The sequence below is a fragment of the Oncorhynchus mykiss genome, chromosome 28, assembly GCF_057628025.1.
Source record: "Oncorhynchus mykiss isolate SJ-2025 chromosome 28, ASM5762802v1, whole genome shotgun sequence".
Classification (NCBI taxonomy): domain Eukaryota; kingdom Metazoa; phylum Chordata; class Actinopteri; order Salmoniformes; family Salmonidae; genus Oncorhynchus; species Oncorhynchus mykiss.
Genome location: NC_143049.1, coordinates 4,261,027 through 4,276,564, shown reverse-complemented (window position 1 = coordinate 4,276,564; position 15,538 = coordinate 4,261,027). Strand labels below are relative to the sequence as shown.

General features: G+C 45.1%; 1 protein-coding gene across 1 annotated transcript; it reads right to left on the bottom strand.

The window, feature by feature from the left end:
* Positions 1–587: 587 nt before the first annotated feature.
* LOC110508354 (uncharacterized) lies at positions 588–15,326 on the bottom strand. Its single transcript, XM_021588810.3, has 14 exons — positions 14,394–15,326; positions 12,364–12,522; positions 11,866–12,120; positions 11,556–11,745; positions 11,295–11,403; positions 10,931–11,087; positions 10,497–10,639; positions 9,601–9,760; positions 9,254–9,442; positions 4,687–4,863; positions 4,176–4,351; positions 3,367–3,907; positions 2,955–3,061; positions 588–2,727 (listed from the first exon to the last, which is right to left on the bottom strand). Exons 1-14 carry the CDS (start codon positions 14,488–14,490, stop codon positions 2,554–2,556), a joined length of 2,634 nt encoding a protein of 877 aa, XP_021444485.3. The 5' UTR covers positions 14,491–15,326; the 3' UTR covers positions 588–2,553.
* Positions 15,327–15,538: the final 212 nt, after the last annotated feature.

Sequence of the window (15,538 nt, the reverse complement as noted above, 5' to 3'; positions counted from 1 at the left end):
GTCTCCCATCAGGGTAACATCTAATCTGGAAACAGTTAGTCTGGAAACAGTTAACGTTAGTCTTCTGGTCATTCATAAACAATTGCTTGTAGATAGTGTGTATACAGAATCCTCAAATCTTCATGTCAGACCTGAAAGACAATCTCAGTTCTATGACCAGTGTCTGGGAATAGGGATAACGGTGTGTGTGTGAGAGAGAGAGAGGTGAGGAATTAGGAGACTCAGAGTGAAGAGGAGTGGGGTTGATTGTTACCCTAAGACCCAACCCCCCCACCATGGACCAGAGCAGCTGCTGAGTTGACGGGAAAGCTAATGTTAATGAGTCGGAGTTCAACAGAGAAGATTGAGGTCAAGGGTCATTACTTATTCTGCTTTAGTGTAGATGGACAAAATAAGTGAGTGTGTTCCCTTTACATAATATAATTCAACCTATTATCTGACCAATAGGACCTTAACGTTATATATATATAAATATATATATATATATATTTTTACAAATGAATGAATCCGAGTTTAAATGAGGACAAGGATTCTCTGTGTACTTCACCAGACATAGAATATATAACCAACCACTACAGATAGAATAATAACAATTTTACTGATATTTTATTAGAAAAATACAAAGCAGTTCTCTATACAAATAAATATAGCAACGAAAAATAATATACCAATGTACAGTATGAAGGGTCCTACAGTCTGCTTGCTTCACAAGAGGCTCAACCTTTTGCAGAAAAACAGACATTTTGAATAACTTATTTATACAGGCTCATAAATTAGAATGGGTTGCGTCCATAGAGATAGATACATGGATATAACCCGTTTTAGCATGGCCATCGGCAATGAGGGCTTCCACCATTTTAATGGCACAGATACAAAAATGAGTTCTCTATCTATTTCTATGGCTGTCTCACTGCGTTACACCAGCCATGTAAAAAAACAACTAATCTCCATGAATGGTTGCTAGGCAGGATGGTCCAATACATTCAGGGCTGTGTGTACATAGAGGTCAGGCTCTCAGGTGGGTTGACATGTCATATTGTAATGTCACTCTCCTGTCTGTTCTTCAGCGTGGGCCAGCAAAGTCACGCAGTGTGTGTGTGTGCACGCGTGCACTTGCGTCCATTTGCGCGGGCGATTTCATACGCATTTGGACACATTGGTACAATACAGGAACGATACATTTGAATTTGAACCGAGTCGGTGCGATTTGGTTTGATTAGGGAAACTTCTTTGTTGTTGCATTGAACACATTCATTTTCCATTTTTAATGAATAACTGCTGCTGATGGGAGCTCAGAAGCTGGGCCTCTCTGTGCTGGATCTGTCTGAGATGACTTCTCTAAGCGGAGTGGCCCTCAGTGTGTGTGTGTGTGTGTGTGTGTCAATGGTGGGTAGGCACCTGAGCTGACTGAGCATCTACCACCCCACTATCAGATTAGGAGAAATGTATGCTTTTTCTCCCACCACTTTTATCTGACATCACCATCGCCCACGGATTAACTTGTCATTTTTGCAGATTAATCATGTTTCCAGCTAGTACCATGTCAATATTTATCTTTAGAAATTAGCATGGCATTTAGCCAATTTATATAATGCAGCTTTGTATTTTACCCCGTCTCAAAAAGGAATGGTTTAGACCGTTTGGAGTTTTACAGAGAGCTTCTCCATTCTGACCAATGAATGAATGCGACCATGTGCAGCTGGCAAAACTTATTTCTGATCTTAATGATCATACCCTGTTCATGTTGAAATGACCAAATACACTGACTGTTTAAAGCAAAACTACCAAAACTATTTCTTATAGTGAACTTGAACAATTAAATGAAATGTGAATGATTGAAAACCCCAAATCAACAGTTGGATGTGAGTTGTATCCATTCCGGTCGGCTACACAACTCGAGTAAAAACCACTTTCTACAGCTCATTTGGTAACAATGACCCGAAATGACCCAAATTACATCTGTTGTCACTCAACTAATAAAGCCTATGATTTGACATTGTGAAAGCCATTACAAGCATCTGAATGCAGATGTACGAATAGCCCATTAGAACAACCTCTCGTTGGTGCGAGCAGCTGTCTCCAGCACTGTACGCACAGTTGCTATCTCACACTCATTCACAGTTACGTGATAAAGTCTGATAGGCTACTGAACTAAAGGAGGAAGCATCAGTTTTTTCCCCCAGAATAACACTATATAAAGTAAAAAACAGTTAACTGTCAGTTTGGAACATTTTAAATGGGTTTTCTGACCGATGCATACGTCATTTGGATCAGTTAGGGCTCCTCGCCCACCAATAACATGGATGCACTCAGCATCTTAAGCATTTGAACCGGACCTGATGTGCATTGGTGAATTGTTACATTCCTAATGTTTAGGTCTCCTAGAATGCCCAGTGCCTGTCCTCTCGCCTCCCATCTGAATGAGTAGTCGCCAGTTTCTAGGTCCCACAGGGTTCGTTCCCCCTCTCTGGTCTCTGGCACCACAAGCTGACTAGACCTTCGCTGAGCCACTGAGTCTTTGACGTGTGTTCGTTTTGTTGAAGTTGATACTGTTTACGTTTTGAGAGCGTCCAGAGCCAGAGCAATGATGCGCGGCATGCTACGGTAGAAGGACTCATTCTCCAGACCCACCAGGCTGTAGAAGGTCAGAGGTCGACCCCCCACCACCGCCCTGACCCGAGCCTCGTACAGACCCCGATCGTTCTTAGAGCTCAGGTCCACCAGCAACTGAGGAGGAGGAGGTGGAGTAAGAGAGTGCGAGAGAGAGGGACATTGGTCAACAACACAGGACATAATGACAGTAACAAATTACTTGAATGAAGAAAAAGTGTTGGGAAAAAGTCTAATTGGTTTGAGTTGACTTGTCTGACATAATATGCACAATCTCAATATCTACATAATTATATCCCGCATAAATAGACCTTGTAAATATTGCTGTGCAGAGAAAACCTCACCTCCTGAAAGTTCATGTGGAGGTTGTTGGTGGGGATGCCCAGGATCCACTTGTATGTGTCTCTGATACCACTCACTTGCTGGGTGGACTCTGCTACTCCTGGACAAGCTGTTAAACACCCACAATCTATTGTTATGTTGCTAATATCCAATACCGATAATGTTAACATATACACATGCTATGAGTGAGGCTAGAGGTTTCTCCTGACCACGTGACCTGACCAGGAAAAACTCCAAGCCTTATGTTTAGTCTATCTAGGGCCCAGAGTGTTTCCTAGTCATGTCACATGGTCAGAAAAATTAAAAAACAAAATCAGGGTCGTAATAACGTGACACTGTTGATTACAGAGCTGTTCCATCTTACCATCACAGACACGTACAGTACAGACATGCAGTACTAGATGCGACACTTACCTTTAACCCCAGGGATCTGCCTCTTGCGAAGACTCCTGCGTCTCCGGTGGTCAAGGGACAGCTGGAGGGAGGGAGAACCAGGAAGTAGAGTCTGTCTGGAGTCAAAGGTCGTTGCTATGGGAGACATGGTGCTGCCGATGGTGGACAGAGACGGGAACAGGCGCTGTAAGGTTATCTGTTCGGTCACAGCTTCGTTAAGCCAATCAGTAGTCTCTATTGAACTGACTGGTGTTGGATCTGAAAATGTGTCCTCTTCAAACGATGTTACACTAATTTCTGCATCTTCTGTCGCCATTTCAACCTGTGTCCCAAATTTCCGGATTTCACTGATGAGGGCTGTGAGCGACTCTGACCCCTGAAGGGGGAATGAGGAGGGTGACTCTTCAGTGGGAACAGCATGAATGTTGGGAGAGTTTTCCTGGAGGAGGTCTGTATTCAGGTGCAAGATCGGAGGAGCAGGTCTGGAGTCCAGTTTGGAGTGTAAGGCTGAGATGATGGTCTGGTACTTCCCCTCTAGCTGATGCAGAGAGGGGTCCTCTGCCTGGAAATGACATCATAAAGAGGGTTAAAAAAGGGTATAGTAAAGCACAGACTAACATTAACGTACAGCAACAGTATAGCATAGTACACCAGTAAAGCAAACTGTAGTGTTGATATAGCTACTGAATATGAAGAAAGAGTACAACACAGTCTCATATAAGCCAGTGGTCAACATGGGAGAGGGTCGTAAAGACAGTTCCCAAGATAAACAAAGTGACTGAAAATGACCTTTACAAAGTGTTGGAAGAGTTGAGTACACTATGGCCTACCTGAAGGAAAAGGCTCTCTTCTTGGCTCAGGGGTTTGGAGCCGTGTGTCTGTGTGTCCAACTCCACAGCGATGACCCTGAGGTAGTTCTCCCAGTCAGCCACCAGGGGGCCTACCTTCTGGAACAACCCAGGACCAGTTTCCTCTGACCCTGACCGGACAGCACCCCATACCTGTTCTTTAATAAATAATACCCCTGTTACACACTTACAATGGCCATGTGACACACACTTCTGGATGCATAATATAATACAGACATACTATCAATAAATAGCATTACTACCTATAGAAAAAAAGCAAAGGTAGGCAGTGTGGGTAAGATTGTGTTTTTGGACATGGCTTTGAGGAGGAATGGGGTTGTTGTGGGGGTAGCAGGGGCTTACAGTACTGTGATGTGGAGTAGTAGGGTGTGTGGAGGTAGGGGATTAGATGATAGTAGGTGATTAACAGAACGGGGAGGAATGGAGAGTACGAGGGGGCTAGAAAGGGTACTGTGGGCTGCCTGTGTTGTACCTGTTTCCTGTGGGATCTCCCTCCTCTCCCTCTCCTTGGCGGTGAAGGCTGTACTGTAGATGTGTTCCACCAGTTGAGGCAGGGTCTGGGTGAAGAAGGTCAGGTCTACCTTGTCTCTGATATAGTCCTCTGCTCTCTGGAGCAAGTCCAGCAGGGTCTGCAGGAACGAACGCAACTCTGAAGAGAGGAGAAATCAAGGATACTTTATATAAAGAGCAGAGAGAGACTTGATTAATCTGAGTAATCATTACAATATCCAATATCCATCTCCACTACAACAATAGTATCATCATTATTGCTTTATACGATAGACTTCAAGCTGTTCTTGCCCACGGACCCCATCCCAGGCAAACTGGCAACCCACCATCTTACGTTAGCAAAAAAAATACATCTCACATCTCGTCTTCTCAGGTGAATGAGGAGCAACATTTACAAATTAATAGATTTGTTAGATATTATTTTGACATCCCAACATTACAGTTGGAAGAGGAAGAGTAAACTCTAACATACCTTTCTAGCTAATAGGCTAACTCTAAATTGCATCGCTAAGAGCAGCTGTTAAAAGGTTAGCCATAGGGTTGGGGACAATTCCATTTAAATTCCAGTCAATTCAGGATGTATACTGAAATTCTAATTATTTTCAAAGCTTTTCAGCACACTGGTAGCCTATTCGCGGGTGCTTTTCAAAGCCTTATGTCAGAAATTTTTTCTACATTGTACAATAGTAGAATAATAAGACATCAAAACTATTAAATAACACACATGGAATCATGTAGTAACCAAAAAAAGTGTTAAACAAAAACATTTTATACTTGAGATTCTTCAAAGCAGCCACCCTTTGCCTTGATGACAGCTTTGCACACACTTGGCATTCTCTCAACTAGCTTCATGGAGGTAGTCACCTGGAATGCTATTCAATTAACAGGTGTGTCTTGTTAAAAGTTCATTTGTGGAATTTATTTCCTTCTTAATGTGTTTGAGCCAGTCAGTTGTGTTGTGACAAGGTAGAGGTGGTATACAGAAGATAGCCCTATTTGGTAAAATACCAAGTCCATATTATGGCAACAACAGGTCATATAGGCAAATAGAAATGACAGTCCATCATTACGTTAAGACATGAAGGTCAGTCAATGCGGAAACGTTCAAGAACTTTGAAGGTTTCTTCAAGTGCAGTCGCAAAAACCATCAAGCGCGATGATGAAACTGGCTCATGAGGTCCACCACAGGAAAGAAAGACCCAGAGTCACCTCTGCTGCAGAGGATAAGCTCATTAGAGTTACCAGCCTCAGAAATTGCAGCCCAAATAAATGCGTCAAAGAGTTCAAGTAACAGACAGACACATCTCCACATCAACTGTTCAGAAGAGACCGCTGCAAAGAAACAACTACTAAGGGACACCAATAAGGAGGAGACTTGCTTGGGCCAAGAAACACGAGCAATGGACATTAGACCGGTGGAATTCTGTCCTTTGGTCTGATGAGTCCAAATTTGAGATTTGGTTCCAACCGTCGAGTCTGTGAGACACAGTATAGGTGACCAGATGATCTCCGCATGTGTGGTTCCCACCGTGAAGCATGGAAGAGGAGGTGTGATGGTGCTTTGCTGGTGACACTGTCAGTGATTTATTTAGAATTCAAGGCACACTTAACCAGCATGGCTACCACAGCATTCTGCAGCGATACGTCATCCCATATGGTTTGCGCTTAGTGGGAGTATAATTTGTTTTTCAACAGGACAATGACCCAAAACATCTCCAGGTTGGGTAAGGGCTATTAGACCAAGAAGGAGAGTGATGCATCAGATGACCTGACCTCCACAATCACCTGACCACAACCCAATTGAGATGGTTTGAGATGAGTTTGACAGCAGAGTAAAGAAAAAGCAGCCAACAAGTGCTCAGCATATGTGGGAAGTCCTTCAAGACTGTTGGAAAAGCATTACAGGTGAAGCTGGTTGAGAGAATGCCTAGGGTGCAAAGGGTGGCTAATCTCAAATGTAAACACTTTTTTGGTTACTACATGATTCCTTATGTGTTATTTCATAGTTTATGTCTTCACTATTATTCTACAATGTATAAATTAGTAAAAAATAAAGAAAAACTTGAATGAGTAGGTGCGTCCAAACATGACTGGTACTGTACATACAGTGCATTCGTATTCAGACGTTTCCTTTTTCCACATTTTGTTACATTACAGCTTAATTCTAAATACCCACAATACCCCATGATGACAAAGCGAAAACAGGTTTCTAGATCTTTTTGCAAATTGATAAAAAACAAAAATACCTTATTTACATAAGTATTCAGACCCTTTGCTATGTGACTCGAAATTGAGCTCAGGTGCATCCTGTTTCTACAACTTGTTTGGAGTCCACTTGTGGTAAATTCAATTGATTGGACATGATTTGGAAAGGCACACACCTGTCTATAGAAGGTCCCACAATTGGACAGTGCATGTCAGTGCAAAAACCAAGCCATGAGTTCGAAGAAATTTTCCGTAGAGATCGAAGGACAGGATTGTATTGAGGCACAGATCTGGGGAAATGTACCAAAAAATGTCTGCAGCATTGAAGGTCCGCAAGAACACAGTGGCCTCCATCATTCTTAAATGGAAGAAGTTTGGCACCACCAAGACTCCTCCTAGAGCTGGTCACCTGGCCAAACTCAGCAATCGGGGGAGAAGGGCCTTGGTCAGGGAGGTGACCAGGAACCCGATTCTCACTGACAAAGCTACAAAGTTCCTCTATGGGGGATGGGAGAACCTTCCAGAAGGACAACCATCTCCGCAGCATTCCACCAATCAGGCCTCTATGGTAGAGTGGCCAGACTCTCTACCACAGTCAAGGGGTCTGAATAATTTCCGAATGCACACACAGTACCGTGCAAAAGTTTTAGGCAGGTGTGGGAAAAATGCTGTAAAGTAAGAATGCTTTCAAAAATAGACATGGTAATAGATTAGATTGATCAATTAACTAAATGCAAAGTGATTGAACAGAAGAAAAATCTAAATTAAATCCATATTGTGTGACCACCCTTGGCCTTCAAAACAGCATCAATTCCTCTAGGTACATTTGCACAAAGTCAGGGATTTTGTCAGCATATAGTCAGGTGTATGATTAAACAATTATACCAAACAGGTCCTAATGATCATCAATTCAATATGTAGGTTGAAACACAATCATTAACTGAAATAGAAACAGCTGTGTAGGAGGAATAAACTGGGTGAGGAACAGCCAAACTCATCTAACAAGGTAAGGTTGCTGAAGACAGTTTACTGTCAAAAGTCATACACCATGGCAAGACTGAGTACAGCAACAAGACACAAGGGAGATATACTGCATCAGCAAGGTCTCTCCCAGGCAGACATTTTAAGGCAGACAGGGGTTTCCAGATGTGATGTCCAAGCTGTTTTGAAGAAGCACAAAGAAACAGGCAAGGTTGAGGACTGTAGACGCAGTGGTCGGCCAAGGAAACTTACTGCAGCAAATGAGACACATAATGTTTACTTCTCTTCACAACCGGAAGATGTCCAGCAGTGCCATCAGCTCAGAATTGGCAGAAAACAGTGGGACCCTGGTACACCCATCTACTGTCCGGAGAAGTCTGGTCAGAAGTGGCCTCCATGGAAGACTTGCGGCCAAAAAGCCTCCGACGTGGAAACAAGGCCAAGCGACTCAACTATGCACGAAAACACAGGAACTGGGGTGCAGAGAAATGGCAGCAGGTGCTCTGGACTGATGAGTCCAATATTTGGCTGTAGCAGAAGGCAGTTTGTTCACCGAAGGGCTGGAGAAGGGTACACGAATGAGTGTCTGCAGGCAACAGTGAAGCATGGGGGAGGTTCCTTGCAAGTTTGGGGCTGCATTTCTGCAAATGGAGTTGGGGTTTTGGTCAGAATTAAGAAATTATCATCAATTCAATGCTGAGAAGTACAGGCAGATACTTATCCATCATGCAATACCATCAGGGAGGCATCTGATTGGCCCCAAATGTATTCTGCAGCATGACAACAACCCCAAACATACAGCGAAAGTCATTAAGAACCATCTTCAGCGTGAAGAAGAACAAGGAGTCCTGGAAGTGATGGTAGGGCCCCCACAGAGCCCTGATCTCAACATCATCAAGTCTGTCTGGGATTACATGGAGAGAGAAGCACCCGAGGCTGCCTAAATCCTCACTACCTGCAGAGTACCTTCAAAAACTGTACCTAGAAGAATTGATGCTGGTTTGAAGGCAAAGGGTGGTCACACCAAATATTGATTTGATATTTGTTGATAAATATAATCTATTAACATCTATTTTTGAAAGCATTCTTACTTCACAGCATTTTTTCCACACCTGCCTAAAACGTTTACACAGTACTGTATATATACACATACACATTCATTTACACAGTACTGTATATATACACATACACATTCATTTACACAGATCCCCGGTTGAATAACCCTGCAATATAGGGATTGGTTCATTTTTAATGCACTAAACGTGGGGCAGTTGAGAGTTCATGGTCCTCATGCTCACTTCACAGCAAAAAATGGCCGTGAATGTTACAAGCCAAACACTTACGACACTTCTTGAAGCGGCTGCGACATTTCTCCTCTACGAGGCGGTTGCAGGCAGCGGTCCCCTGGCTGGGGGGGCAGGTCTGGGCGTAGAAGCGACACAGAGAGACGAACTCCGACCTCTGCTGCTCCTCCGACAGCTCCGATGTCTTCAGCAACTCAGGGCACGTCGGCTCCCGACTCCCAAAGGACTCTGGGTAAACCAGGGAGTGAATGTTAGAATGCTGGTTCAGTACTGTATCATGATTCACATCAGGGTATGTAATATGTTTTAAATGTTTCACTTCAAAAGCTTTAGAACCAATCATTTAAATGCGTGGCAAATAATAGTGGCTTCAAAAAATGAGTTACTCTGTATCTCAGCGAGTATCCAATCGGAGAAGGCGCTGACCCGCGTGTAGACCCCAGGTTTGCCCTTTTCCCCACAGCCGTCTCCCCAGGACGTGATGCCGTGCAGCTGGAAGCGACCTGATATACGGTCCTGGTAGATCAGAGGGCCTCCAGAATCCCCCTACAGGACAAAGACAGTATTACAGCTATTAAGTACTCTGCTATGAACTCAGAAATATGCCATTCAGCAGGCATTTTAATCCAAAGCAATTTAAGGTCGTCCGCATGCTTCCCAGACAAAACAGTTCGGAAGAGTTTGTGCATATATTATGACGACATTTTGTGATGTTTTTGTTTGTTTTGGACTTGTCCGGCTGTTCGAGCACACAACATTGTTTTTTTGGAGGCAAACCGGAGACAGTAGCCGAAGTTTACGCCCCTTCGTCAGTGATTTGTCAACAGTAGGGATTCTTCAATAAGTCTGTTGTCATTCAATGAGAGACACCTCGTTTTCATGCAATTTTTTTATTTTGCACCAAACATCTTAGTTAGATGTAAAATTGCACAACCCAGATCTCCTCGGTAAAAATGAATGTCAGATTTCTTAGAAAATACACTTCCTGAAAATAGAATTTAAGGGAGTATGCGAGCCCACTGGTTTGGTTCATGCTGACACCTTACCAGTCATGCATGTGGTGTATACATGTTTTATGTATGGGTGGTCCCGGGAATCAAACCCACTATCCTGTCATTGTAAGCGCTATGCTCTCTACCAACTGAACACCAGAGGACCTCACTCATCACAATATAAATGCACAGGAGCAAAGCTCTGGATTACATTTTGAATACATTTAAACAAATGACCTGGGAATGACATTATCTTAATCTCAGTCCATTGACATGGCAGTACCACCCACCTGGCAGGAGTCGATGCCCCCAGAGAGGTACCCAGCACACAGCATGGTGTTGGTGACCAGCTCCTTGCCCAGGGAGCTCTTGCAGGTGCTCTGGGGCAGCAGAGGAACCTTAGCCTCCATCACCACGTCAGCTGAAGGACCATCTGATAGACAGGAAGTAGTTTAATGAGTACATATCATACTGTGTGTGATGGCTTCAAACAAAGTTCAATTTAGTCACTTCCTTATGTCAATGCATTTGCTTTTCTATACAAATGAGGTCTATAACCTGGCCCAAAAATGTTACTTGAGAAACGGACAACTTTGTAACACATGAAATATAGAGTATTGTAGCTCACATTTACTTATCCAGAGTGACTTACAGTTAGTGCATAGCGCCACACGTCTTTGGTGAATGAATCATATATTAATGATGGTTAAAATAATAGAAGTACCTTCGTAGAGGGAGCCCCAGCCGGCCACCAGACAGGGGCTGCCAGTAGGCGGTTCCAGACCTGATGGCAGACACACAGGGGTCACGCGGTCCGACAGGACCACCGGAGATGTCAGCTCCACCAGTGCTATGTCGTTGTTAAACGTCTTGGGGTTGAACTGCACAAAGAGGGAGGGAGGATTGATTAAGTTGATTGATTAACGTGTTTGACTGATTTAGCAGTTAATTGATTCATTCAATTGCATTGCTCTAGCCGGGAACATGTGACCTTCAGAGAACAGACTGTGCTGCAACACTCAAACTGTAGTATAGACGCAGCTCTGAAGGCAGGATGCACAGTAAGAAAACACGTATGAGAAACAGACCTTGGGATGGGAGATGATGCGGTTGACCTTGAGCACCTGCTCGTCAGGGTCGGTCTTGGTGATATCAAACTCTCCCACCACAGCCGTCCAGTAGCTATCACTGCGGCTGCTACAGTAGAGAAACACAGAGAGAGAGCGGGATAAGGTCAATTATGATGAACTTTTTACTCTGAGGGAAAACATTCAGAGAGACTAAATTAGAAGTGTCACACTCTCTCGGTTTAACAACCAGTACAAAAGGACCCACACTTACACACTTACCCAGCGAAGCAGTGAGCGGCGGTCACCACCCAGGAGCTGTCCACCAGCACCCCTCCACACATCAGCCCTCCGTCCAGCTGCAGGTTGACCAGCCAGGGCCAGCTGCCAGGGAGGGCCGGGGAACCCCCCACAATACGGGAGCGGGGCTGGGTCACGTTCTGCAACGCCGACAGCCTCTGGCCACACACTGCTGCTGGGAAAGAGGGGGAGGCACACACACTTATTTTTCATTTTACATTGCAAAACATTTTGGTGTGCCCTAATGAATAACAACCAAATATAGTGCAAATTGTGTGTGTTGCTCACCCACCCTGTGTGCGTGTCTGTGTGGCAGGCTCCAGGTTCTGCATGGTGTTCAGGAGGCTACACTGGAGCACGCGGGCACTGCAGCTCTCGCCCATGATCCTCACACAAGCCTCCTTCTCCTTTTCGCCCGGCGGGCACCGCCGGCGGTAATACCCACATGCCTGGCTCAGCGCCCAGCTCCGCTCGCCCTCCTCCGGAACTTTCTGAGCCTTGGTAATGACGTCACAGCTGGGCTCAGCCAATGTGCCATCCAGAGAGGCTGTAAAGAGGAAGAGGAAGTAGAGATGAGGCCAAGATTATAACCACAATGATTAAATGGCACCATGTACGAACACTTATTCTCATCTTGTGTGATTGTTATGAACTTCTTTAACTCCATCAAAACGTTCTGTATCCACTTACACAAAATCAGTACAACAAGACATTAAGACACTCTTAAGACCTAGCCTCATGTTGTCACATGGGTGATGGGGAGAGATAAAAGCTATGGATGTTTCCTTACAGCAGGGTGCGGAGCGCTGTCCGCAGTCCTGAAAGAGACAGGGTACACAGTCTCTACAGACTGCCTCGGCCTGACTCCGCTCCGACGTTGCCAGCTCCAGAGCCGACAGAGCACTGGTCAACGCAGCCTCCAGAACCACAGTACCCCGGTCCGATAGAGCTACAGAGAGAGAGAGAGAGAGAGAGAGAGAGAGAGAGAGAGAGAGAGAGAGAGAGAGAGAGACAAGAGAAGAGAGATGGAGTGAGAAAGGGATATGTCAACTTGAAGAACAGTATGACCAACAGCAAACAGTCAGTGCAGAAATGAACAGTAGAAAGTCAGCAATGTGACTCTCAGCACTAGGGCACATACATGCAAATCTTTAGACTACTCAGAACAGTTGAGACTGCATTTACATGGTCTTATACTGTTAGGGCATTGTGACAAGTTTGTACTCTCGGAGGAGACATAATTATAAGAAGCACATTCGGAGGACATGCACACGACTGACACATTCCTTAAGTGTGGGAAAGTCGGAGTAGTTGACCGCACTCTGTGTTTGTGCTTGTAAGAGCGAGTACGGTGAGTGTTTATGTGTGTGTGTGTGTGTCACTGTGTGGAGCCCCATTTTTCTCATGATGCTCTTGAGCCCTTTGGCAGCGCGATAGGGGAGCGAGCTCACGCACAAACACGCTGGCGAGGGCTGTGCGGACGCACTTCAATTGTGCCGCCGCCCCCGCGCCCCTCCTCTGTGCGCTCCACATCACAGGGCAGGCCGCTAGCAAACAACGACAATGCTGATTAGAAGACTTAATTAGATGGCAGAGACGGCCCGAAGCATGGAGGAAAGGGGACACGGGCTGGCAGGACAGGGGCGGCAGAAACCCTGCACTCTTGGAACCGTTGGTTCAAACCGCTACAAGCACTGTGCGCCGCCATCATCATCATCACTTTGCTGTACTCAGCCTCCAAAGAGATCTGGGGATCTCTACTCTTAGGATTCATGCCGATCAGGGTAGCTGCTGTAACAGCCCTGGGGAAGCTCAGGGAAGTGAGCAAGGTTACCAATCCATTCCTTTTATAAGGAGGTACGGTAAGTGATTGTACTCATCAAGATGAGATTTGGCTGGATATGTGCCTATATGTGCAAGGTCCATTTGACTGTGATACAACAATAAACCCCTAATTCACTCACCGGTATGTAGATGTCAAGATGACCTCTGCAGTGAGCAGGATTAGAGAAGCCTGCTCCGACAAACTGTTTGATCTATCCTATGCTTACTCTGCTATCAAATGCTTACTGGTCCCGGTAATTGTAAAGTGTCTGCTAAATGGCGTATGCTATTTATTATTTTAAAACACCGACACCAAACGACTTACTGCTGTCACTAATGTCTGGAACATGTCACTATGTAATACAGCAGTGTGTGAACCCAGTTCACCAATCTGCATCGGTTAGGCTTTTGACCTCAGAGAATTTGCTGCACAGGCCTATAGTTTGCCGTGCCTTCACAAGGACAGAGAGAATTTCCGATCAAAACACTAAATAGAATAGATCACCCTCGCACTACCAGGAAAATCTTGCTTTATTTCAAGTGACAAGCTCAAGATCAGACAGATAAAGGCCAGCTCCTCTGAACTGTGGCAACAGTAGACTTGGATAGTGCTGCAGACTCAATGTGCAGAGTGTGAATGACAAACCAAGCATCATTAAAGAGAAAAAGTAATCACTACCACAGCATATATACAGTACATGTACTCTCTACATCAGTGTTTCCCAAAATGTGTCCAGCTGATTGAAATGATCAGAGCATAAGGATGAGTTGGTTATTTGAATCAGCTGTGTAGTGCTAGGGAAAAACCCAAACCGTGCACCCAGGGGGGACCCTAGGACTGTGTTTAGGAAACCCTGGTCTAGATCATCCACACTAGGTGACATATTATTCAGTGAATAGCCAAGAAGTTGACATGAGAAACATAACCCTCGCAGTGTGCAAAGGTATGACACAAAGAGACACGGTTTAAAATGACACACAGACAAGGCCTTCTACCTTTCAGAGCACTCTGAGGCATCCTGTACACCTCTCTCCCGGCTGGCGCTCCAAGGCAGCAGTCCATCGCCATCAGCAGCAGTGACACCAGCAACATGCCGTCAGATCATCAGATCACCACTCAGCGGTGGAGAAGAAAAAAAAATCACAACAAGAAAAACAAACAAAAACTCAGAGAAGAAGAAATGGGCTAGCTGTAGTAGTAGTAGTAGTAAAAGTCTCTGTCCAGCAGCGCCAGCTATTGTCTTGAGACTTGTCTCTATCGTGGCTGTCTCTCTGCACTCTCCCACACACACTGTGCTGCCGCGGGGCATCTGTCTGCAAGTTTCCTTAGAGGAACAATAGGAAGGAGTAGAGTGGTCTGCGGTATATATAGAGTCCCTCGGGAAACACCAGAGAGGTGGAGGAGGGGCGAGAGTGAGGGAGGGGGAGGGAGGAGAGATGCTCCCATGGCCAATGCACAAACAGCTGAATTCATTAAAACTGTGACAGCAAATCTGAGTACAACTTGCCAAGGCTGGAAATTACAAAGAGGTTTGGTTCTGTGAAAAGGGGGGAGAGGGAGCCAGGAGGGAGGGGGTGGAGTGATGGGGCTTGGAGGCAAGGAGGGGGGGGGTGTTTGAATTCATTAACATTGGAGGGAGAGAGTTAGTTGTGGAGCTATGGCTGTGTGAGAGAGTTAATGTTGTGAAAGGGCCGAGCAAAGCAGGGTATCAGTGACAGAGAGATAGGGAAGACAGGGAGACGGGGACGGAGAGATGAGAGGAAGAAAGAGAGAGAGAACATGGACAGAGAGATGAGAGAAAGCAGGGAGGGACAGAGCAGAGGACAGAGAGATGGGGGAGGGACAGTGAGAAGAGAGAGAGGAGCGTCTGCCATTCTCCCTGCCCGTCAAAGAGGGCATTGTGCTCGATGTCTCTCAGAGGATGCCCACTTCAAAGCCGTCCCCCGGGAATCACTCGGACACCGCCCCCATTGATCACTTACAGCCCTTTATCCCCCCCATTAAAATATTGTCAGTTCACATCACTTTTGTCTTTCTCAGATGAACTCACCAATCGTTATATAAAGATATAATGTAAGAATGGTGGTCATCATAAGTTGTGTCTTATAGTAGCAAACCAGTAGGTTTCAATTGAAAAGTT